The sequence below is a fragment of the Monodelphis domestica genome, chromosome 4 (assembly GCF_027887165.1).
Source record: "Monodelphis domestica isolate mMonDom1 chromosome 4, mMonDom1.pri, whole genome shotgun sequence".
In the NCBI taxonomy this organism is placed as follows: Eukaryota; Metazoa; Chordata; class Mammalia; order Didelphimorphia; family Didelphidae; genus Monodelphis; species Monodelphis domestica.
In genome coordinates, this window is record NC_077230.1 from 364,491,388 (window position 1) to 364,518,185 (window position 26,798).

At 40.7% G+C, this 26,798-nt stretch overlaps 1 protein-coding gene across 1 annotated transcript; it reads left to right on the forward strand.

Annotated features, from left to right (window-relative positions):
* The first annotated feature begins 18 nt into the window (after positions 1-18).
* Positions 19-26,798, forward strand: CDCA8 (cell division cycle associated 8). Its single transcript, XM_001380894.5, has 10 exons — positions 19-366; positions 4,642-4,770; positions 5,244-5,284; positions 12,478-12,553; positions 13,838-13,911; positions 15,070-15,134; positions 16,259-16,354; positions 17,379-17,505; positions 19,731-19,817; positions 20,302-26,798. The coding sequence occupies exons 1-10, from the start codon at positions 270-272 to the stop codon at positions 20,344-20,346; spliced, it is 837 nt and encodes a 278-aa protein (XP_001380931.2). The 5' UTR covers positions 19-269; the 3' UTR covers positions 20,347-26,798.

Genomic DNA, 26,798 nt, shown 5'->3' on the forward strand with positions numbered 1-26,798 from the left:
GTCAAGGAGCGGTTGAGTTTGAATCCGCCAGCCGAGACAGGGACTCCATTTAACATCCCTGAGAGTGGTGGGTGGACCCGCTTTGGTCATTGCTCACTTCTTTGGGACCTATCTCCTCCCGGTTGCCAGGATCTGGACAGAAACTTTTGGACTTTCCTCGGGCACCGAGGCAGGTCCAGCGGGACTGATCTCTCCGGGCTATTATCTATCTCACGCACCGCAGCCCCAGTCTCCCCGGACCGCGCCGCGCCTTCTCCAACCTCAGCACCATGGCTCCATCGAAGAAGGCCTCAAGTCGGACAACCAAGAAGAGCGCGGTCCGAGGCAGAAAGCTCGCTTCCTTCCTCAAGGATTTCGACCGTGAAGGTAACTCTATGGGCCCCGAGACTCGGCCACGGGCCTGGAGAAGAGCGAAATGGCGCCTACTAGGTTCATCCTCTGGGGGAGGAGGGGTGCAGAATCTCCGGGGCAGGTTATTTAAATCATCCCAAGTACTTTAAAAAAAAAAAAAAAAACTCTTAGCTTCTGTTCCTATAGAATGGCAAGGGCTAGGAACTGTCTAAGATCATATTTGAACCTAGGACCTCCAGTTTCCAGGCCTGGCTCTTAGTGCCGCCCCCTCCTCTAGCCCTGGAAAGTTTGCATTCTTTCAGAGGAGGCGGAGACGACTGTGCAAGTATCATACCAACTTTCTTTGGGAACTTGACAAGGACCCTTCCACAAGACCCCAAACTCCCATGCCCAAGCTTCCTGTTTTGGACTAGCAAAATAAACACTAGGTAATTTGGTGGGGGAGGGGCCTTGCTGCTGAGGGAAGGAGGGGTCTGAGAATCAGAAAAGGCATCATTTAAACTGAATTTCGAAAAAAGCAAGGAAACGAGAAAATGAAGAGGGAGAGGATGCTTTCCAAAAATGGGGGGGAGGGGGGTGGCCCGAATCAGAACTTGGAGATGAGAGATAGAGGAAATCTAGCTTGCTGGACTGTAGTAGAGTATGGGAAGGGTTTGATAGATATATGGATGTGTGTGTGTGTGTGTGTGTGTGTGTATACATATATATGTATTCCTTATATATGTATATGGAAAGGTCAGTTGTATCAGATTGGGAAGGACTTTAAATGAATAGATGTGTTCCAAAAGTCTGAATGCAAGCACTAAACTTCATTAATTTCTTTAAGCTTTAAAGTTTACACATGCACCTAGACTTTTCAGACACCCTGTAGTTGATCCTAGAGCCTTAGAGTTTGAATAAGTCAACCCTTTCCAAGGGGAAAATCCCTGTGTCAGTTTCGTGGAAATAAAATAATCCATTTGTGAAACTTTTCTGAAGTAGACACTGAAAACCCAAGATTCCATCCTAGCTATCATCTCCTGGTGTAGTGGGGAATGTGAGACAAAGTTGCAGTATTTATACTCTGCATATACAATTATGCTCCTTGAAGACTGGTTTGGTTTTTGTGTTTTTGTCACTTTGTATGTCCAGTTTGATGTAGTGCCTGGCATATGGTAAATACATGCTTGTTAATATAAATGCGTAAAAAGCAGTACAGAATGTTCTTTAAAGTTTGAGAAAAAGGGAATTCCCAGGATTGGGGCTCAAAAGCCATTTGTTAAATTACTTAGGCAAATCACTTATCTTTGAGATTTTTTTTTCTGCTCTGGAAAATTAGATGGCCAAAAAGCATTCCAAGGAATATCCATCAATCCATTCATTACAGGACAGTAGTAATTACATAAATGATGTAAAATTGATTTCCTCACAGTACAGTTACAGAAACAAAAGTATTGTATTCATTCACATTTTTTTTCACATTTCAATGGCTCATTGGTATAACTACTCCCTTTAGAGAAGTAGTTCAAAACACACCAGTGAATCTGTCATTTTTGTTCATATTCTTCTATAAACCTTTATGTTGGTTTTTTCCCCCCTTGAATATCAGTATAAACACTTGGACTAGCCATCTTTTATCCCTCTAATTACATCCTTCATCTACATCTGTTTCCAAATGTATTCTTGTTCTGTATTTTACAACATATTTCAGATGTGAGTTGTCCATTGTCAACATAATCATTATAAAATTTGCAAAGGACATTTCATACATTATCTCACAAGATTTGAATAGCTAAGATTTTATACTTATATACTCACTGGGTATCTTTCCATTGACTCATGCAATTTTTTTTTAAACTCTTACCTTTTGTCTCAGAATCAATACCATGTATTGGTTCTTTTAACTTGGAAATAACACAGAACTACTAATGTAGTCAGGAAAATCAAGACTTTAATCAGGAAAGATATAGGTCCAGTAATCTGCTGCTATCACAGAGCCCAAGGCCAAAAACTTCTCAGGGTCAACACCCTGGGAGAATGCACTGTGCTAGATGATTTTGCAGAAGAGTGACAGAACTTGGGGGTCTTTTATACCCTCTGGAGAACTTGGTACAGATAGCATGCATAGACAAGCTGCAAGCAAGCTGCAAAGAGGCTGCAGCCAGCAGGTGGGGACTCCAAACGGTTTAAGGTCTATAGTTCAGTCCAAAACAGGTGTGCCTGGTACTGGGGTCTCTCAAAGGGTAGGGGTAAAATTGAGGTGTCCAGATTTCAAGTTGACACTAGGGTAATTTGAAACCACAAAGATAACTAACTCAATGAACTCCTATTAAGATTTTAAAAGGCATAAAACAGGATGATACCTACATGTGTGATTGGTACTAGACTTGGAGTCAAGACAATCTGTGTTTGAACTTCCTCCAGCATTTGCCAACTGTGTGACCACCAGCAATTTTTTTTTTTAACAATTCTGAAGTTGCTTTGGGAGTAGCTAGGTGGCTTAAAGAATAGAAAGATAGACCTGGAAAGAGGAGGCCCTGAATGAAAATCTGGCCTCAAACATTTCCTAACTGTGTGACTCTGGACAGGTTACTTAAATCCCATTGTCTAGCCTTTACTACTTTCTGTCTTGGAACCAGTTCATAGTATTGATTCTAAGATGGAAGGTGAGGTTTTTTTAAACCAAAAGGCAACTCTGAACCTCATTTTCTTGATCTATAAAATGAAGATAGTAAAGCCTTTTAAGAGGATCAAACAAATCATGTTGCAAACCATTGTGGCTGTAGAAATACAGTTGTTATGTTCCCCAAAAGATATTTGCCAAAGCCATGGAGGATATCTTGTACAAAGTCCCAATAGAAGAAGGAATTCTCTTAGGATGCTGAATCTCTCCAGGGGCTTCTCTTTGGAGAGGATGTTTAAATTTTGTTCAGCCCTGAGACCTCCTCATTTGCCTGATCTTGACTGCATATTCTTTAAGTTCCCTACAAAATAGGATTTTAAAAATGACACCATTTTCCTAATGCTTGTTATTAATAAAAGAACTTGATGTTTGGTTCTAACATTTTTGTGTTCAGTTTCATATAATTGACCAATTGAATGTCTTTTGTTACTCTAGGAATATTTTTATTAAAATAATGTGAAGTATTTGATCCACAGTGTGACTCTTAAAATGCACAAGACTCATTTTAAACATTGAAGCAGTTTTGTTAAATTTAATGTAATTGTATGACAGTTGCTGATAAAAAAAAAAAGTCGTATAAATTCCTCAAAAAATCAGAATCACTTAATTCAGTTGTGAACCTACAATCATTGTTATCAAAGATACATTCCTTTTGGTTTAAATGGTTATATTGAAAGACCTGATGTGGTCTCAAGGCTTCTGATTTCCCAACCTCAAATGATCCCCATCATCTCTGAAATGCTGCGATTCATTTGCTAGGAAAAGGACTGGAGATGACTGCTGATGTGTTTAGTATTCTTTTGTAAAGTAAAAGGGTGCTATTGTAGAAAGAGTACAAGACTGGAGGGTAGAGGCTGTATTTTAGTCCAAGCTTTTACCACTAATTTGCTATGGAGATCATGGCCATATTACCTCTCTTAAACCTCAGCTTTTCCTTTCTAAAACAAGGGTTCTTGCCCTGCCTATCTCCCAGGTTTGTTGTGTGGAAAATTCTCATGAATGTAAACTTTTTTTAAACCTTTACCTTTGGTTTTAGAATTGATACTAAGTATCAGTTCCAATGTAGAAAAGTAGTAAGAGTTAGGCAATTGGCGGTAAGTGACTTGCCTAGGATCTTACACCTAGGAAGTATCTGAGACCACATTTGAACCCAGGAACTCCCATTTTCAGGCCTAAGGCTCTGTTCACGGAGCCACCTAACTGCCCCCAAGTATGAATTCTTTACTATTTACACTGACACCTCTATCTGAGTCGCTGGACAGTTCTTTGAAACCTCTTAGTGTCTCCAATTGCTCCTCTTCCCCTTGCCCTAGGGATCGCTCTGAGGTGAGGTGAATGGCTGGGATGTTGTAAAAACCACTTTATTGAGGAATGTAGATCTTTTAAAACAAATATGACGGGGAAACCTGGGATTCAAAGCTAGAAGGGACATTTATAATTATGTCTCAGAAACCAGGAGCTGTCAGTTTTCTTGGAGTGGGATATAGTGCTGTTACCAGATCATTTGAAAATTGCAGAAAGGTTTATTTCTAAATTGTACAAAATTATTAAGGCTTTGAATTGCTGTCTTATGTAAAATGACCTGTTCATTTTTTTAATTGTTGTTTTCTTTAAATCTCTTTTTACAGTACAAATCAGATCAAAGCAAATACAGTCAGATGCCCAGAATCTTGTCAAAGAAGTAGACAACCTTTACAACATTGAAATCCTCCGGCTTCCCAAGGCTCTTAGAGAGATGAATTGGCTCGAATATTTTGGTAAGATGCTGACCCTCTCCTAGGTGTTAAATAAAGTATATTGGCATTTTGAGACCCATGTAGTAACCCTGAGCATAGAGCCCTATTGCTGCTGATGTTTATAAAGTTATCTCAGAATCATCTAAGATCAAAACTAGGTAAGATCTTTGAAATAAAATAAAATGTTAAACGTGCTGGTGCTCCTAGCTACTACAAAAAAGTCTTCTTAAAATAGTATTATCCACAGCATTTTGATCTGATTGCTAAATCACAGCTTGCAAAAAGGTATACAGACTATCAGCTTCTCCACTTTAAAATCCGATGGGCCTTATTTACTGATTAGTTACTTTAAATCTTACAACTTTTTTCTAGATATAGAAGTAGTTTCTTTGTGAGGAATAAAAGTGTTAAGTAATGTCTTCCAAAGATGCTTCTATTGTTGAATGAATGACTGAACATGTGGTAGTTGCTAACAAGAAATGTTTTTTCTGTAGCCCTAGGAGGAAGCAAACAGGCTTTGGAAGAGGCAGCAACAGTAAGTGATTTGTCTCATTTGATTTTTGTGGGAAGTTTCTTTCTATATCAAATCCAAGAATATTTGTTGACCTGTTCTGCCCAAGGGAGTGTTCTTGTGAAAGTGACAATATATGGACACAACCAGTAAAGACAGAAGGATCTCTGAGCTCTTTGGGGATTTTACTACAGTTGAGGCTAATGGGTTGGATTTACTGAGGTGCCTGTCAGATGTCCACACTGAATCCAGCACCAGCCTACAAATTTCTCCCCTGGCTATAATTGTGAATGCTATCTTCTTCCATTTTCTAGGCTTTTAAAATAATATGAACTTTTATTTTTAGATATAATATAGCCATATAGCTCTTATTGTGCTATAAAGTGCTGTTCTTAAACTATTTTCTGCCAAATTAATTTTAATCTTCCCAGAAGTCTTGTTGAATAAGGAATTCTTCCTCTGTTAGTTCACAGGCTTATCAGACATTGAGCTACTGTGTTCATTTGCTTCAGAACTTTGTTTGTCCGTTCTGATAAATTCCCAAGAGTATGTCCTGCTTCCCATTCCTTTTGTAGTCCCTAGACTTGAGTTCTACAGTAGAATTAGATCATCTCAAATGCAGATTTATTTTTAAATTGATTTGCATGGTACATCCATCCTTATTACATAGGCCTTGGGATAAAGCACATAATTTTATTTCATTTCTTAATCATTGCCATGATTCCAGGCCTTGGGTTGTCACAGACTCAAGATTCTCAAATTGAAATAGACTTCAGGCCATCTATCCAACCTATTCCAAAAGACAGGATTTCCTTTCCTGTCTTTGTGACATTCCTAACAAATGGATAGGCGGCCTTTGTTTAAAGTCTATTGACAGGAACTTGCTGCCCCTATCCAGTTGTCCAGCTCAATTGAAAAGGGCCAAGAACCAGGAGGAGGACTGGAAGAAAGCCTGAAAGATGACAAATTCTCAGGCTTTGGGATATTTTGTGTTTTATTTACCATTTGTTTGCAAAGTGCTCTGCATACATTACTTCATGTGATTTTCATAGCTCCTCCTAGGAGATGCAAGTGTTACTGTCCTCATTTTGCAATTGAGGAACCTGGAGGCTTTAAAACACAGAGTATGGGGAATAGTTAGATCTTGATCTACCCTAAGGACTTAGGCATAGAGAACAGAACTTTTCCTAAACATAACAAGATAAAAGGGTTTGACAACCAAATAGAAAGAAATCAGCATCCTTCCAGCAGGAAACGAAGTGATTTAGATGTGAGGTTGGGAAGGAGGGAGGTAAGGTCATTGTATAAAAGATGAGTCTGAGGACTAGCAAGGAACCCAGAGTCCCCTCCTTTTGGTGTTTTCTAATACTGCAATGGGAAGTAGAAGGGTCTGTCTATCAGAATATAGGGAGCAACCTGAGGGCAACTAATCCTTAATGAATGACTGTCAGTCCATATCCACCCACTTCCTGAGATAAATGGATTGTAATAGATGCCTTGGCCTGTTGCTCAGAAGTCCAGAATATAAATTTTCTTGGTTATGACCAGATTCCAATTCACAATTTGAGCTTTATTATAAGTTCATGTGAATTATGGTTGGTTGGTTGGTTGGTTGGTTGGTTGGTTGGTTGGTTGGTTGGTTGGTTTTTGTGACTAATGTCATATACTTTGATGCAGAGATCCTACATTGCTAGGTTTATGTGCCAAAGAGGTCATCATGCATTTATTAAGCCCCTGTTATAGGGGACAGAGCCAGAATGTCAGGGTAGAAGGATGCAGTGCAGTTGAATTCTCTTCCACAACTCCTTCAACAGATCTTTAGAATGTATTGGGTTATATTGAATCCTGATGGAGAAATCCAGAAAAAAGTCACAGTGGATCTTTTATCCAACCCAAGTTAGGATAAACAGAGAGCAGACACTGGAAACAGGGTCAAGACAGGAATGGAACACACAGAAAACAGAGTTCTCCAGGGAGAGGCTGCACCCTGGCATAAAAGGGGGCAGCACTACAGGGGATATAGGTGCCAACTGACAGCTTTGCTGACTACTCTCCAGTTCCAGGTTGAAGGTCCAAGAGAGAGAGTTAGAATGGGGCCTGTCTACGGCCTAAAGAAACCCTGGGCAGTATCCTTAGAAAGGAGGAATTTCAGAAACCAACGGCAGCATTAGTGCTGTGGCTCAGACATCATGTACAAATCAGGATCTCTCTACCAACATCTAGCCTAGCCTGCAAAGGACTAACCAAATCAAGAAACCCACGTCAAAGTGTGTGGGGTGAGGCTATGATTCTGCTATTTTGAACCAAGAGAGCTTTTTGCCTGGCCTTCTGGGGTGGAGCCCAACAGCATTCTGCTCTTACACAGCTCTGAACCCAGGTTAGGAATTTACAGAACTCAGACAAGGGGACAGCATTCAGATTTTGACCTGGATCTGACCGCTTGGGGAGCACTGTAGTCTGGCCTTGAGATCCTGGAATAGCAATATTCAGTATCCCAGGAAAGCAGCAATAAGACCAGTTCAGACCTTTCCTCTAGTAGTGTTGCAAAGAACCAAGCCCTAAGGTCAGATCCAAAGGAAGGAAGCTAGAAGAACAGATAGACAATCAAACAAAAAATGAGCTTTTATGGTGGCAGGGGATGTGCAAAATACAGACAGAAGAAGCAAATGACTCCAGAACATCTAGAGGCAATAGCTTGGGCACAAAGTCAACTAGAATTCCTAGAAGAAATGAATTAAGAGTTTAAAAATGTTTTTATAAACGGAATGTGAGAGCACTTGAGGAAGAAATTGGAAAAGAAACCAGAGCTATAGCAAAAAGAATTGGAAAGGTAGTTAAACTACTTGGCATAGGAATTACAAAATCTTGCCTACATAGCTCCCTAAAAATTTGAATGGACCAAAATGAAGCCAGTGACTTAATGAGGCATTAAGAAATACTAAATCAAAGTCAAAAGGCTAAAAAAAAAATGGAAGTGTAAAGTTTCTTATAACAACAGTAACAGGGGGCAGCTGGGTTGCCCAGGAGATTGAGAGCCAGGCCTAAAGATGGGAGGTCCTGGATTCAAATCTGGCCTTAAATACTTCCCAGCTGTGTGACCCTGAACAAGTCACTTAACCCCCATTGCCTAGCCCTTAGCACTCTTCTGCCTTGGAACCAAAATACAGTATTGATTCTAAGACAGAAGGTAAGGGCTTTAAAAAAAATAGTAAAATGAAGCTGGAAAGCAATAAGGAGAAAAAGCTTAGGAATCATAGGACTACCTGAATGATATGATCAAAAAGAAAATAATCTAAATACACTAATTCAAGAAATCTTAAAAAGAAAATTGCCTAGATCTTTCAAAACCAGAGGGTAAAGAAGAAAAAAGGAAGAATCCACTGGTTACCTCCTGAGAGAAAATGCCAATGAAAAGTTTTCAGGAATGTCAAAGCTCAAATTCAGAGTTTTCAATCAAGTAACCAGAAAGAAAGAATTCAACTACCCAAAGATTCAGTCAAGATCACACGTTAGTTAGCAGCCACCAGTGTAAAGGAACAAAGATTGGAATAGGATATTCCAGAAAGCAAAGGATAATAGTTTTACAGCCAAGCCTATCTATCAAAACTAAATATAACATTATAAGTTTGGGGGAATGGATTTTTAATGAAATTAGAGACCTAAACATTCATGGTGAAAAGACCAGAACTGGGGGGTAGGGGAGTGGGGGTGGGGGTGGAGTTCCAGTGCTGAGGAACAGGTTTTGGCAAACAATGTGCTGAAATACTATTGTATTGACCTCTTATCTGTATTATAACCACTCAGGATTCTGGGGAACTAACGATGAAACATGCTACTGTAAGGGCCAGAATGGAAAGGGTCAAAATGAAAGAGTTGGACTAAATTATTTAAGAGTATGGTCAAAAGGAATTATTACTTCCAAATGATTTTTTAGCAATTTATTTTTAAAATATAGAAAGAGTGAAAGTAGAGAAATGAGAAAGAGGGCAGAGTAAGAAATCTTATCTTAATGAGCTAGACTATTTGCTCAAGCCCTGACTTTACTCTGGTAGGGCTCCGGAAGCCCCAGCTCGAAGGCCTAGGGGTCAGTTACACAAGGGTTTTAGCCACGAGGCCTCCTCCAAGACAAGGGGCCCCTCTAGAGGCTAGTACCTCTCAGAACAAACCAGGGAAAGGAGTCAGCCTTTCTCACTGACGTGGTAGTCCTAATAGTAATCCTCAGCTAGAGATCCTCCAAGGTCAAGTTGAAGGCAAAAGACCTCCTCACAGGAAGTTCTTGGCATTTTTTTAAACCCTTACCTTCCATCTTGGTGGTCCAGTTACAGCTAAAGCTTTGCTTAGAACTGCCCAGGGGGCAGTCAGTGGATTCTGATTTGTCACCCACTTTCACACATGTGGGTCACACACCTCCCCTACTTAAGGATAAGTAGGGTGCATATGTTTCTGGCGATTAAATGTAAAAAATGGGCAGGGGAAAGTTAATCCCATCTTCACACTGCTTACCTCCTGATAGAAGTGAAAGACCCAAAATTCAGGACAAGAAAAGCCTTCTTGGAAGAGGTGGTATTTTTGCTGAGACTTGAAGGAAATCAGGAGGCATAGGTGAGGAAGGAGGGAATTCTAGCCTGGGAGGAGGGTCAGTGGAAATTTATGGAGTCAAAAAAAGAAAAGAAAATTTATGGAGTTTAAGAAAGTGTCTTATCCCAGGAACAGAAGGAGACCAGCATCAGTGTTTATATAGTATATGGAAGGAAGGAAGATATAAAAAGACTTGGAAAAGTAGGAAGGATCCAGGTTATGAAGGACTTTAAAAACTAGAGGATTTAAAATTTTTAATCTTAGAGGCAATAGGAAGCCTCTGGAATATTTTGATAGGGGTGGATGAATAGATAAATAAACAAGTCCCATTTATACTAAAATATATGTCAGTAACAAATTGAAATTTTTGTCCCATGAATTGGTGAGTAACTCAACAAATGGTTGTACATGAAGGGAATGAAGAAGCAGAAGCATGAAAACTTCAACTAATGAGCATTTATTAAATGCCTACTGTGTGCTAAACTGTGTGATTGTACTACTAGGCTCTAGGGTTGCAAATATGAAAAGGGAAAAAAATGTACTCAAAAAGAACTTAGATTCCAGTGAGGAAAATGATATTACTAAAGATATATAAAGGAAAAATGCAGGTAGTTTGTGAAGGAAGGTGTTAGCACTTCAGAGGAAGAATCAGGCAAGGCAAGTGGTTCTTGAAGGAAGGGAGGAAGTACACTACAAGTATTTGAGATGGGGATGGCCAAAGCAAAGACATGGTGATAGGAGATGGAATTTGGTGTAGGAGGAATTGAGGAAAGGGCCAGTATGAATAGATAGATGAATAGAATGCAGGAGTGGGAATAATGTATAATAAAGCAGATAGGAGATTAGAGCCAGGTTGTGAAGAGATTTCAGTGCTAAATGGGGCAGGTAGGTGGTACAGTTGAGAGGACCTGGGTTTAAATGTGCCTGAAGACACTTCTTAGCTGGGCAAGTCACTTGACCCCAATTGCCTAGATATTAAGACAGAAAGAGTTTTTGTTCTTTTTTTAAGCTAACCATGAGTTTAATCCTAGAGGTAACAGGTAGCTATTGGAGTCAGGTGGTCAGATCTGAGACTTGAGGCTATTGCAATAGCATAGACCAGAGGTGATGAGGGCCTGAATTAAGGTCAAAGCACTCTGTGAAGAAAGAAAAGTCAGATCTGAGCTGTGAGGTGTTCTGGAGAGAGAAATGACAAGTTTCGACAACTCCCTGGATATGGGAGTAAGGCAGAGTGAGGAGTCTGGTGCTCAGTTCACCAAGGTTTAAGATCTTGGGAGCCTGGAAGAAGGGCAGGGAGGGCCTCCGATAAAACCAGGTAAGGACGCCATGTAGATGGATAGTGCAATAAATAACAACACTGGAAACTAAATGCTATAAAATAATGACCAAGCTTGTCACAGAAGATAATTGTGGCTGTGCCTCTCTCCCCTCTTACCAGAAGTAAGGAGGATCATGGGTAGGAAATGTTACGTATAGTGTTGAATTTGGTGTGATGATTGGTTTTATTGCACTGCTTTTATTTTAAATTCTTTTTATAAGAGATAGACCTTGAGGTAAAGGAGAAGGGATCAATATCATTTTAAGTCCCTGTGATATGGACTATTTCTTTCTGTTATAAGAAGATGGAGAATAGAAGGCAGAGAAAACCACAGTTCTTTTACATGACAACAGAAATTCATTTGTGGAAAAAGAATAGACCAAAGTAAAGATATTTAATCTTACATTTTGGAAAAGATGGTTGAAATAAGAGGGAGGGAGAGTAATATCCAAGATGTTTAGTTTATATATATAGTTTCTAAAATCTATGCTGCCTTCAGTACTTTCATATCCATTTGTTCAGATAGGTGTAGGAAAGCCTGAGCTTCTTAGGAAAGCAGGACATTTTGCCTTGGCTGGATAAAGTACTCAGTTATATACCAGAGAGTCCATCTGACCTTTTGCATTTTAAAATAAAACCAATAACTGGAAGCTTTTTTGTTAAATCCTAGAGTCTATAAAATATGGAAGAAACAATATCTTCTACCATAGCAGTAAAGCTCAGAAGACATTTTAGTCAAAGGCTGCCTCTGTTTTCCATTAATATCCTTAATATGCATAGTATATTTCACATGCTTATTGAAGTTAATAGAATTTAAGCTCTTTAAGGGCAGGGACTTTCTTTTTTGTCTTTGTATCCCTAGCAATTTTCTCAGTGCCTGCTACATAGAAGCCTTCTTGGTTTTGGTTGACTAACACATTTTGAAAAAATACTTTAGCCACTAGATGTCCTATCACCAAAGAGGCAGTGGCCCCAGGTAATATGTTAAGCCCTACGACTGCAGACCAGTTTTAATTAAAGGCACAGGTCTTATATTAGCCAGCCTGGGCTTTGTGCTCAGGGTTGAAAAGACTATTATTAAAGGATGTTCCTTTTAGCTATATTCACAGATAGTGAGCTGTTCACTGAGCGGCATTGTCCTCTTACCAGGGAAATTGCCATCTAGACATTCTATCTATGAGTGGTCACATTTCATTTCAAAGGGCAAGGTGGCAGAGAGACAAGAAGAGACTTTCTAAGAGGAGAAAACATTCATCATCTAATGTATTTCATTAATCCTGTACATTGATGCCTCTGGTGTTTTCTGGCTATTTTCTTTCAGGCTGACCTGGATATCACTGAGATAAATAAGCTGACAGCCGAGGCTATTCAGACACCCTTGAAAGCTGCCGTCAGAGGTTGGTAGCGCTTCTCAATCCCCTGTCATTTGGTTTTTGTCTCCATTCTTCTCCCAAAACAGCTCTTTCCAGTGATCATTTCTTAACTGATAGAATCCAGTGACCTTTTTTTTTAGTCTTCATCCTGTTTGACCTTTCTGCAACTAATCACCCTGCCCTTGGCATTTTCTCCTTTTTGGTTTTTATTATACTGTTCACTCCTAGTTCTTCTATCTATCTGACCATTCTTCAGGCTCCTTTGTGGAATCAATCAAACATTCTCTGGGCCTTTACTGTGGGTGTTACCTGGTATTCAGTCATATGCCACCTCCTCTCCACATTTGCCGTCTTAGAGTTTTTTCAGCTCCAAAGAATTCAAATATCTTTTCTTTGCAGATGACTTGGATATGTATATATATTCAGTCCTTGTCTATATCTTGAACACTGTTCCATCAACCATTTTTTAGCTATCTCTTAGGCTTGATACAAGGAATTCTATCCCAGTAATTAGAGTTGTCCAAAAGTAGAATGGGCTGCCTGAGGAGATAGTGGATTCTGCTCATCTGGAGGAGTTTTAAATAAAGATTGGGTAGGGGTGTTGCCTGAACCACAGGACTGCTGGAATCTCTTCCAATTCTGAGGCTATGGTTCTTCCTGCATGTCCCACTGGTAGCTTAAATTCAGAATGGAACGTATGGTTCAGGCTGTCATCACCTCTTATGCATGGCAGTAGTTAGGTCCTAAATGAGGACCCCAATTGTAGTCTCTTTCTTCTTGAACCCACCCACTAAATGGCTGCCAAAATAACCTTTGTAAAAAGTGCAGGTCTGATCCAGAGGCAACTTGGTGCAACAGAATGAGCACTGGTTCTTGAAAGAGAAAAATAGACTTACAAATTCTTACAAAATGTCGGCCTCCCAAACCCTCAAAAAAAATTTCACTTAAGCCATTTGGTCTGTATTTGGGACAGCCAAACAGTGTTTGAGTTGCCTGCTATTAGACTATTTTAATGTAGATAATGGAAACAGAATCTGGGCATAGCTCTGCCATTTATTCACCGTGTAGACATCAGGCAAGCCACAAAACTCTTCAGAGAGGGGAGATGCTTGTATGTGTACTCTACAGGAAAGTCTGATGTGCTCATGTGGCCAATGGCTTTGTAAAGGGCCATATGCCTATGCCCTGCTGTCATTTGCTACACTCAAAAAAGGAAGGTTCATATTTCACATTTCAAGTGTCCAACAATTGGGTTAAATGAGTTAATTCCTCCTGGAATCATCAGTTTGTTTTAAATGTTCCTTATAGCAAAGAAAGCAGCAAAAGTGGCTGAGATGATTAGAGAAGAAGAAGCTGAAAATATTAATCCTCAAACTACAAAGGTAAGGGTTGGACCCATGGGGGGGTCTAGTGTTATCTCCTGATCATCTGTGTGTTGAGAATTATCACTGATTTTCTACCAAAAGCTAATAAATTAGTAGATATAATACTTAAAATATAGGACTTCAGTCAAATTAGTCAGCAGAGGAATCTAATAAAGACGTGACTAATAAAGACGAGATTGCTTAGGTGAGGCAAGGAGAACTGGACTATGGAGGGAAAATGTGGAAATCTGCTTTTTTTTTTTTAACCTTTACCTTCTGTCTTAGAATGGATACAAATTATTAGTTCTAAGGCAGAAGAGTAGCAAGGACTAGGCAATTGGCACTAAATGACTTGCTAAGGGCCCCACAGCTAGGAAGTGTCTGAGTTCAGATTTGAACCCAGGACTTCTTGACTCAAGGCCTGGCTCTATCCACTGAGCTACCTAACTACCCTTGAAAGGTTTTTCTTCCTCACATCATAACTTCTGGAGCCCCATTCATAGTGGCTCAACTGAGAGATTTGGAAAGAAGCCAGAATGAAGAAAATCTCTAACAATAGCTTCTACTCTTTCAACCTTAGAAAAAAGACATAAGATAACTAGCCCTCCCCCTGACCTGATCCCATCTGCATACGGTCCCACATGGGTTCTGAGCCTATCTTGCAATGTGATCTTAGGCAATTCACATCCCATGTGTTGGCTCAGGTTTTCCTGCACTATTAAAAAATGAGTGGGCTAGACTAGATGTTGCTGAAGGTCTCTTTTGGCTCTTGATATTCTATATTTCTGGACGGAAATGGAATTGGTTTTCTTTGGCTTAGAGAGAAGAATGAGCAACCTCAGATAAAAAACTATGAGACCAATCTGGCATGATGCCATACAATACTTCTTTGCAGTTAGACCATTGCAAAAGTGGTGTGGCCTGTCTGGAGGCAATGGCTTCTCTGGAGGTCTGCAAGCAGAGGCTGGAGAGCCACTTGCAGTCAAAGCAAGGGTTCCTTTTTGGTTGTTCACATCCCTACTCTCAGACTGAGTGACATGAGTTGATGCACTTCTAGGAGCTGGTCACTGTATTTCACAGGATGGATTGTATTTGAACTTAAATTTGAACTGCAAACTTCTTTTCAGCACTTCTCTTTTCTGCGTGTAACTTCAGTCTTTTTTGTTTCCCTCTCAGACAAAGAGGTGTCCTACGACCAAGAAAAGGACTCAATCAGTACGAGCAAATGGCAGGAACAAAAGGCAATGCGGATGGGGGACTCCTGAGGGTGGGGTTGGAGACCTTAAAGTCTTAGATCCTGTTGGTTTGAAATGTAGACATGGAGAAGGTTTTAGCCCTTTTGGCCCCTGGTCAGAAACTGTTCTGCAGTGGGGATCTGTGACAAGTTGTGACCCAGGAAATTAGACTTTTTTCCTTCCTAGGCAGTTGCACTCTAGAAAAGCCACATCTGAAAGGGGCAGAGTCAGTCACTGGTTTGGCTAGGACTAGAGGGTAGGATAAGCAAATCTGAGTAGACTAAGCTTAACTTCGAGGGACCAGAGCCCAACCAGGCTTCTTAGCTCAGTGGGTCCATGGAAAGATTTCAAGAGGTCTAGGAACTCGAATGGGAGAATAAAAAACCTTTCTTTAATGCTTAGTATCCTTCATATTGCTATATATTTTATTTTATGCATTTAAGAACATTATTTTGAGAAAGGATCTAGAACCCAAAAAAGTAAGAATGCCTAGACCAGAAAAAGAGATCTCAGGCAGATTCAGGACTAGGGTTAAATAAAAGAGAGTTCTACCTAGGACTCAATAGGCAGCAAGCAGGGAACATGCAACAAATTGTCATTTGTAAAAAAAAATATATTTTTATAAATGTATCTTTTTAATAACAGTTCCTCTTTACATGGTTACTTATTCTGTGATAAGTCGTGTGCATTGCTGTCCAGTGAAGGCTTTTAACTTCCATTGGAATACTGATGCCTTGTTTATGCTCTAGACTTTAAGGTGGAATAAAGAAAGAGCCTTTTGGCAGGCATTGTTAAAGACTGTATTATATAATTTGTAGCTAGAAATTCCCTCACACTGTAGTAAAGAATGTTGGAATTCTTTAATCCTCTCCTCCACACTGGTTCACAGATTCCAGATGGAAGAGGAGGAAAATAAATTTTTAGGAATAGTTTTGACCAACTCTTCCTCTATCAAAATTCTACCATAGGATAGATGGTGACTGCTAAAGGTTAACTGGAAATCCCTCTATGAGGCAGTGGACCTGACTGGCTGGTTTGGGAGGTTGTCCTAAGATCATGATTTGAATAATTAAAACTGATGTTTTCTTCAAGCCAATTAAGATTCCATCTCATGGCAAAATTTCTTACAGGTCCAACCAAAATAGTCTTGTTACTCCAGCCACAGGCAGATCTGATTTCTCTATATTAGGACCAACTCCAGGTCTGACACCCAAGTTTGATTCCAGGTAAGTATTTGAAAGCTACTTGAAGTTCAGTGGTGGTCCAGATATTGGACATTAGTCACTAGACAGCAGACATTTGCCAAATGGACCTAATCCTTGAGTCTGCAGAGGCTGAAGGAGACATGAACTTTGTTACCTTCTCACTCAGCTGAGGACTGCGGAGAGAACACTGGGCTTGAGGTCAAGAAAATCTGAATTCAAATTTGACCTCAAGCATGTCCTAGTTGTAGGACCGTTACACGTCTCTTAACCTCTGACTGCCACAGTTTCATCTATAAAATGTGGGTAATAAAAGCACCTACCTCAGGTTTGTTGGGAGGAGCAAAAGAGATAATAATTGTAAAGTGCTTAACACCGTGCCTGGCACATAACAGGTGCTCTATAATTGTAAGCTGCTATTATTATTAACTATTATTATTATTATTATTGCTCTTCTAAGAACAATTGAAGTTATTGCCTGGAGCATTATGTAGGTGAACTATTTTATTCTCTCTACGTATAAGTTATAACCTCTTTTGGCCTTTGCCAATTCCAACCCAAAGGTCTGAAAGGAATGAGTGACAACATTTTAATAATGTTTCACTTTTTCTTTCTTGTATAATAATCTCCTTCGTCTTGAAAATGTTAGATTCCAGTGATACTATAATCCCTAAATCCTCTTTTCCTGTGACATTTGAACAACTTGAGGAAGCATTTGCTCTTCTAAATGAAATGACCGTGATCTATTTCTGGTGACTTTTTTCCAGCCAGGTTTCAAAGAGCCAAAAATGAGAATTTATTTTCTAGTTGCGTGTTTAGTAATTCCAGCCTTTTTTCTCTCAGGCAAGTTGTGTTGAGCCATATAATGCTCACAATTTTTCTAAATTTAAACTTTAACTTCCTCTTTGAAATGAGTGGTTTGGGAGGGAAGAAGTAAATGGTTGGAGAATGATAGCTGGACGTAGGATCGGGATAGAAATGCTCATGCTTCTTGCTTTTTAATTCATTGTAGTAGGCAGATTTCACAAAAACTTTCCTGCTTTTATAGAATCTTCAAGACTCCAGGCCTACGCACTCCAGCAGCCAGAGAGAAGATTTACAACGTTTCTGTGAACGGCAGCCCCCTGGCTGATAGCAATGAGGTCTTCCTTACTGTGCCAGTGGGTGGAGGAGAGGTAAAAGAGAGCAGTGTCTATGTGAGAGAGAGTTGGGGCCATTCTGGGTCTTCTTGAACTATTATGCCCCCCAAGACATCTTTTCTGTCTATTCAGTTAAATCTCCTGCCCAGTCTTTTTCAAACCCAGTCTAGGTCAGTGTTTCATGCTGGTTTCCAAGGAGGGTGCCATTGCTATAGCAGGCACTTCTGTGATTTGAAAAGTGCCCCTACTGCTGCATTTGTTTATATATGCTTGATATGCAGCTTAAGATATGCAAATCAGAACCATAGCTATAACCAGCCTGAAAAGGTGAGCTTTATGTTCTGCCTCTTGGGCCTGAGACTCAGAAACAGAAGGTCAAGCTCAGCTCTCATTAACCGCAGTGGTGGCACCAATACACTGAGGGAGAAAAGTTGCATCTCAAAAGGTCCTTTCTCATCAGAAAGTCAACAAGTCCAAATTCACTTTGAAACAGACTGGCTGTTGTAGAGAAAGTGCACTGTTCCTCTTTGGCCAGTTGCTAGTCTGATGGTAGTCAGCACGTCCTCTTTTCTTAGACATTCAACAAGTAAATACAGCGTGCTCAATACTGTGCTCTTGGAGCTGGGGATACAGATAATGAAGAATGACATAAACTCCTCATTGCATTCTTTCAAGAGGTGACAAGTAAACTCCGTTTCTGCTTTGTCCTCTGGTTCTAAGATGTCTAGACAATTTTCTTTGCTGTTTTCTTGAGATGTGTTGACTAGACACTTTTTGTTTATGATTTCCAAGTAGTCCGCTGATCCTCAAATTAGTTCTCTAATCTGACTTTTTAAAGTTTCTGATGTCTCCTAGGTTGTCACCTTTAATTTGGGCAATTCTAATTTTCAGAGTTATTTGAAGAAAATAACTCATGGAGAAGTGAGATTTTATGCCACTTTTTCCAAGTTGTTTTGTTTTTTTTGGGGGGAGTGTTGTTTGTTTTGTTTTGCTCTTTTCCTTCCTTATCACTCTCACTTGGTTTTTAAAAATTATTTTTTAGCACTTTTAAAAATTCTTGCTTTAACTCTTCTAAAAATTCTTGTTGGACTTAGGACCGAGCTGCATTTTTCTTTGAAGCTTTGCTTACAGATATTCATAAGGCATTCTCTTATATTTCTGGATTGAGTTTCTTCTCCCCATCATAGCTTTTTATGGTGGGATTCTTTTTATGTTTGCTCATTCTTCCAGTTGCTTCTTGACTTTGGACTTGGTGTTAATACTGGGGCACTGTACCTTTAGGGGCAATGTGTGACCTGAACTTATGTCCTCTTGTACCCTTCTGCTGCTTTCAAAGCTTATTTAGGCCTGAGTCCTGAAAACTTTTCATGCTCCCAAAATGGTATGATTCAGAGGAAGCTCTGTTCATTACTCTTGTGGTCTGAGCTCTGCAAATTCGTTACCCAGGTTGAGTCTTTTGGCTTTTATTCCTGGTTTGGAGTTTCTTTAGGCTGCTACTCAACTTGGTTACTATTCATCTGGTAATTGGTTCTATAGATTCAGAGCAACTGAATTGCCACCTCCCCTTTGGTCTGAGTTTCCTATCCTGATTATTCCACTTCAGACTTCTACCCCACCCTGGAGGCTAGAACTGAGTCCCCTCTCTGCTCCTGGGCTCAGAACCACTCTTATTTGCTTCTGAATTTGTTCTAGCTAGGGTCTGTTCTTCCTGTGCCCAGTGCTAGTTAAGGATCCCCAGGATCTCTTTCTCCCTAGCGCTCTGCCCCAGCTCCTTTTCTGTCCCTGGGTGTTAGAATACTCCACACACTCTCCACACTAGACCCCATTCCAAGTCTGTAGGTCTCTGTCTCCCCAAACCATGCTGGGTTGTAAAAAGAACTTGCTGACATTTTTTTTTTTACTTTCCCAACTAGAATTCAGTCTGATACGCTTTCTAGTTCTTCATGGATGATATGTAGTGGGAAACTAGGCTGTACTATTTCCTCCCACTCTGCCATCTTAATTCCACCCCACCCTCATGAAAACGTTTCCTCTAACAAGGAAGACAAATAAATAGAGGCCTACACATTCGAAAGAAGTATAAAAAGAATAAAAGAATACAGAATCGTTTTGATTCCAGATTTGGGGAGGAGAAGGCACTAGGAACTGGGGGGTCAAGAAAGGCTTCGGGTAGAAGTTGGTGCATGAGCACAAGTTTAGTGTGTATTGTGGCGTTCTCTGGCCTTCTGAATGTAACACCCTTTTCCTTTTCCTTTGGACAGAGTATGCGCTTACTGGCCAGTGACTTACAAAAGATGGATCTGGCCCATCTGGATCCAGAGGCCTTGGGAAACATTAAGAAGTTATCTGTAAGTCCTCTGAACTGTTTCACGGGGGTGTGGCCACTTTGGACATGGAGGAGAGTTACTGGCACCAGATGTTTTCCCGTGGATCTTGGGATTCTGGTTATGCTTAGAAGCTTCTGCCTGGGTCTGACCAAAATCCCCAAGCCCTGAATTGTGGGCGAGTGTTGTGGGGAAGGATTCTGCTCCTGGGGCAGTGTCAGAGGTCCCCTGGAGGGTGGTTCTAGAGGTGGCCCGACCACTGCAGCGCCCAGACAAGGGAATATACTCTGCATCGGAGGACACTAATGAGACAGAGGAGGTTGAAAGTCTAGACAGGCATTCTCCATGTACTTAGCACCTTTCCCACTAGTGTTTGGGAATACTGTCTGGGTCAAGGCCTAGAGAGGTTGTGATTTGTCTTGGATTTGTGGCCACGAAAGGCCTATGTCCTAGACGAGCAAAGGAGGCTTGTCTTCTCCAGATAATTCGTGATTTACTTTCCTTTTAGAATCGACTTGCTCAGATCTGTAATAGCTTACGGACCCAAAAATGAAGCGGCTGAAACTCTTCAAGAAGCCCAAGCCAGGCATGGTGGGACTTAACATGTGCAACTTTGCCATCTCTGAAGGCTCTCTGCAGGCTCGTCGTTTATTTGGTCCAAAGTTTCTTATAAAGGGATTGACTGGTGGGACATTAGAGATCATGGAGAAACACACCTTTCTTCTCATCCCCTTCCACCAGAACCCTCAGAGCAAAAAGTTAGGACGATTGCTCCAATCACAGCCTCTGTCCACTCCCCAAACTGGCTCACCTCCCGCCCGTCCTTCCCCAGGAGCGCTCCAGCTTGCCTCACACAGCTGCCACTATTTCGTTTGTTTTTAGGACTTTGTCAGAGCTTTGGGGATCGTGGGCGGTGGTGCCATGTGCCACAAGGACAGGGGTTTGGCCTCAAGAGAAGGGCAACTGCAGCTGCTGCAGGATCTTCCTCACAATGACTGTAGCATTAGCCCCTCCGTCTGTCTCCGCTTTCTCCTCTGTTCTGACCTGATGTGTGAGGAATTCTTTGTATGTACTTATTTTCAATAAATAGTTTTAATAGTCAGAATCCTGTCTGCCTAAGACTGACACCGTCTGAAGCAAGCTTGGGGATTCTTGTTGCTGAGCCGAGGCCTCGCCCAGATGCCAAAGCTGCTACCTGGTCCAGGAAGATGCAGATAGCAGGGAACAAGCCGCGGCTCCCTCAGCAGCTCCGAAGGCCTTTCCGAGCACCCTGCCTCTCTCCTGTCACTGAATCTGGTCTTCACTAGCTCCCGACTCTGAAATGGTTTTCCCCTTTGTTAGGTGCTGAAAGAGTTCATTGGGAAGGGCAAAGCCAGGGGCCTCTCCATCAGCCAGCGTGGGGCTGAGAACAAGAGCGCGCGGTTTCTCTGGCTTTGTGTGGGGCGTTTTTCCCTGCACATTTCCCACGTTGAATGTTCCTGGCCGTGTGGAGGAGAAGGGACCTGTGGCAGATCTTAGCTGGCCACTTCCAGGCACACACGGAGCCATGTGGATTCACAGATTGCTGGTGCGCGCGCCGGAGACAAATGTCCAGCCTGTGTGGTGCTGTTTGACCTAACATATGGGCACCCTGAGTGTTGTCTAGTGTTCATCAAATATTAAAGGAGCTGTCTCGGGAGGATGAAGGACGCTTGTGGGAGCCACTGACAGGTGTCTGAGATGGCCAGATGGGAATAGGTTTGGTCTGCTGCCCCCACAGATGCTGAGAATGGAGAGGCCCCCTTGATAAGCCAGCACCGCCCATCTAACCAGCGCGGTGCAGTGTTCACTGAGTATCCGTTTGTGCTCACGTTAGGGATAGCAGCCAGGTGACCCTGTGGAGAGAGTACCAGGCCTGGAGCCCTGGTACATTTCCTAGTCGTGTGACCCTAGGCAAGTCACTTCATAGAAAGGAAGGGTTTAACCACCACAGGAAAAGTCATCAGTACTTTCTCCTGCCACCCTTCCTTCATCCTGACTTCCTGGCTTTGGTGAGAGTACCGCTGTTCTCGTCTTCCCAGGCTTTGTGTTGTCTTTTGTTTTCCTTATTGACTTTTACTCTTGCCTTTCTTTTAAAGTCAACAGATATAAAGTGGCTGTTTTACCCAGCCCTGGAAGATACCAAATTTAAACAAGACAGTCCCTGCTTTGAGCTTGTCATCTAATGGAGGATGGCCTGGTGTAGGTGCTGGGCCAGTGCTGCTCCCCATCGAGAAGCAGGGTGGGTTTCTGGAGGACAGAGCATTTGCCCTGGCACTCTCAAACAGACCCAAAAAATAGAAGAAAGAAACCTACAAGGGAAATACCTTACAGGAAAACAGACTAAAAAGCTGAGAAAGCGATGTGGGAAGAGAAGAGCATCCCCAGGAGGAAAAAATGAGAGCAAAAGTGCACAACTAACAATTGACAGCATTGAAAGCCTAGAAACAAACCAGGTGTTCCTGGAGTACAGCACTGCAAGATCATTGAGGAATTATTCCAGAAAACCCAAACATTCATGGAGGGATGCGGAGGAAAGAAAGAAACATCAAACTCCCACCATGTGCCAAGCACTACTAGAAAACAGCCCGGACAAGTCAGGCAGCTTGTAACTACCACGCTGTAAAGGAGGAGGGCAAAACCAGTAAAAGATTTTTCAGCTGAAAGGTAGTGATCAGTCTTGTTATGTGGGGAAACGGAAACTAACTGGTGGGTTTTTAAGCAAACATTTTTTATATATACATATGTAGTGTGATCTTATAGATATGAGATTTTATGTGTGTGTTATAATACTGATAGAAGGGAGCAGTCCTTGTGGAGAAGGTCCCTGAGATGACTGGAGGTGGCATGCATCAGGTGGGCCAAACCGTGGCACATCCTCCCCACGGACCCTGATGGAGATGGTCAAGGGCCAAGTAGTGGCCCTTGGATAATCCTGCTTCCAGCCTGGTCCTTTCAGCATCAGAGACTGGTGTCACTTTCAGAGTGGCCTTACAATTGCCGAAGTCCCTGCCTCTTGCAAGCCACCACTATAGAACTGGAAAAGAAGTTTCTCCCCACCAGGGGTGCTGACACCTGTTACATGGTTCAATACTCTGGTTAGAGCACCAGGCGTAAAGTCAGGGAGACTCGAATTCATATTCAGTCTCAGACACTAATCTGTGTGACCCTGAACAAGTAACCTCTGCTTCAGTTTCCTCAACCATAAAATGAGGATAAAGGTGGCACCTACCTCCCAGGGTCATTGTGAGGATTGGATGAGTTAATATTGTAATGTGCTCAGCACAGTGCCTGGACATAGTAAACACCTAATAAATGCTTGTGGGCTGACATTTCATTTTATTTTTTTTTAAATCTCTTCATTCTAGCCACTGAGTCCTTGTAGTAAAGCCATGTTTTCCCTCTGAGGCTCTGCTAGTGCTTATTGGAGAGTTTCTCTTTTCTGGGCTTTCCTCTTGTCCATCTCCTGACCCATAGCATTCTTCCATCATTTTTTACCTCTCTTCTGTTTACTCTTATCTCCAGCCTTAATTGGGACTTCATGCCATGGTAGTTTTCCTAGAGATCTCTTTCTTGATGCCCACAAGCTTTTGCTGCCTGGCCTTGTTATGTTGATTATTATCCATCTGATGCCCTTTATAATCTTTACTAAAGAAAAATTGGGAGAACAGGGCTTCGGCATGACCTCGGACATTTGTCTTAACCAGAAGTCCTTTAGACCAACCAGTCAGAAAGAATTTGAAATTGTGCTAAAAAAGCAAATAAAATATTCATACTTTTCAACATGGAAGTTCCACTATTATACACAGACCTCAACAAGGTCAGACTTTTAAAAAAAGATCCTGTATACACCAAGATTCATAACACTTTGTAGTAGCAAAGAAGTAGAAACAAAGTAGATGCCCATCATTTGCAGCAATGCTAAACAAATTACACTAAATGAAACAACAGATGTGAATTCAAAGACATAAGGCAATCTGCCAGGTTTAATGACTAAGCTTTAAACTCTCATAGAAGGGATAAGGTACTTTCTTTTGCAGAGGTCAGGGGCTAAGCAATGGGTGCTTTAGAGACTTGGTTAGGGGGCAACTGGGTGGCTCAGTGGATTGAGAGTCAGGCCCAGAGATAGGAGATCCTGGGTTTTAATCTGACCTCAGACACTAGCTGAGTGACCTTGGGCAAGTCACTTAACCCCCATTGCTTAGCCCTTACTACTCTTCTGCCCTAGAACCAATACCCAGTATTGATTCTAAGATGGAAGGTGAGGATTTTTTTTTTAAGTCAGATCTCATTGGTCTGATGCTCAGCTTATTGAATTTTTAAATTCCTTGTTAGAAAGGATAGCTCATTGGGTTTGAGGAGGAAGGGGGTCTTAGATTTCTGAACTAGTTTTATTAAATAAACTTCCTCTGCATACCTTATATATACATAGATTGTAGATGTGGGGGCTAGAAAATTAGATTGTGGTCTCTCCTGGGTCCAGCAGGGAACATAGAAATAGAGAATTGTTAAGATAAGACAATGCATTAATTCCTAATAGAGAAATGGGTTGAACTTGGAGCTCCCTGGAGAGGAAGTAATGTCTACCACTGGAGGTTAGCACCTCAGCATCCTCAGTCTTGGAGTTGCCAAAGTATTTCTGAAGGCAAAATATTTGCTTAGAGTCAGAAAATCATTATGTGTCAGAAACAGACTTTGACCCCCAAGTGGTACTGACTCCCTTGAGCTGCTCCTTAACTCCTAAAAAGAGATGCCATGTATCCTGGTCCAGACGTGCATCAAGCTGATTGCCAAACTATGAACCAGTACTTCACCAGGGTTGTTGACCAGTTCTGAGTAGGTTGCAAACTGCCCACCAGCCATAACTTAATAATGTTTTCCTGTCTGGCCCCCTTGGATATGGTGCCTTCCTTGGATCTCGGTATATTATGAACTAGCATTACTAGATTACTGTCTATCCAATGTGTTTCAAATGACTTACTTTGCTATTATATGTTAAAGATCACATTGAAAAGGGGGCAGACAGAGATTATGAAAAATGTTTGCACAAAAATATTCATAGCTTTGCTCTTTGTGATGGCAAAAAGTTGGAAACTGAAAGGATGTTCCTCAATTGGGGGATGGCTAAGCGAATTGTGATATATGATGGTGATGGAATACTGTTGTGCTATAAGGGATGATGAACTGCTTGATTTCTATCTGAACTGGAAAAACCTCCATGAATGGATGCAGAGTAAAATGAGCAGAACCAGGAGAACATTGTACACAGTAACTGAAACATTGGGATGATCAAATGGAATCGACTTTGCTACTAATAGCACTACAATGATCCAGGACAACCCTGTGGGACTCATGAGAGAGAAAGCTATACACATCCAGAGAAAGAACTGTGGGAGCAAAAACACAGAAGAGAAACATGACTTATCACTTGGTTCTATGGGTATATGATTGGAGGTTTTTGTTTTAAAAGATCACTATCATTAATATAAATAATATGAAAATAGGTTTTGAGCAGTAACACATGTATAACCTAGTGGGATTTTTTGTGAGCTCCAAGAGGAGGAAAGAGGGGAGGAAGAGAACATGAATCACGTAAGCATGGGAAAATATTCTGGTTTTGGTCTGCAAGGCTTTGGAATCAGTACCACATTTGTGTCATAAAAGGAATTTGGTAAAACTCCTTTGCTTGTTTTGTCAGATAGTTTGCATAGTATTGAGATTAGTTCTTTAAATGTTTGATAGAATTCATTTGTGAATCCATCTGGCCCTGGTGATTTTTTCTTAGGAAGTTCCTTGATAATTGTTTAATTTCTTTTTCTGAGATGGGGTTATTTAAATATTCTATTTCCTCTTTGTTAATCTAGGCAATTTATATTTTTGTAAATATTCACCCATTTCACCTAGATTGTCATACTTTATTGCCATATAATTGAGCAAAATAGTTAATTTCATTAGAGGTGAAATCACCCCTTTCATCTTCGATGCTGTTAATTTAATTCTCTCTTTTTTTTTAAGAGATCAATCAGTACTTTATTTTATTTTTTTTCAAAGTACCAGCTCCTAGTCTTATTTATTAGTTCAATAGTTCTTTTACTTTCAATTTTATTAATTTCTCCTTTATTTTTAGGATTTCCAATTTAGTTTTTATCTGAGTATTTTTAATTTATTCTTTTCCTAATTTTTTAAGTTGTAAGTCCAATTCATTGATCTCTCCTCCCTTTCTATTTCATTGGTATAGGCACTCAGAGAGATAAAAAATTTTCCCTGAGTACTGCTTTGGCTATTTCCCATAAGTTTTGATATATTGTCTCCTCATTGTCATTCTCTTTAATGAAGTCAGTAATTGTTTCTATGATTTCTTCTTTGACCCACCAGTTTTGAAGACTGATTATTTAATTTCCAATTAATTTTAAATTTGTCTTTCCATGGACCCCTTGTTAAGTATGATTTTTATTGCATTATGATCTGAAAAAGTTGCATTTATTATTTCTGCCTTTCTGCATATGTTTGCAATATTTCTATGCCCTAGTACATGGTCAATCTTTGTATATGTACCATTTACTGCTGAGAAGAGGGTATATTCCTTTTCATCCTTATTTAATTTTCTCCTGATATCTCTTACCTCTAATTTTTCTAGTATTTCATTTACTTCCCTTACTTCATTCTTATTTTTTGGTTTGATTTACCTAGCTCTGAAAGGGGAAGGTTGAGATCCCCCACTAGTAGGGTCTTACTATCTATTTCCTCCCTGAGCTCCTTGAATTTTTCCTTTGGAAATCTAGATGCTATGCCATTTGGTGCATAAATGTTTAGTAATGATATCACTTCATTATTTATTATACCCTTTAGCAAAATGTAATTTCCTTCCTTATTTCTTTTAATCAGATCAATTTCTAGTTTGACTTTGTCTGGTATCATGATTGCTACTCCTGCTTTTTTTACTTTAGATGATGCATAATAAATTCTGCTCCAGCCTTTTACCTTGAA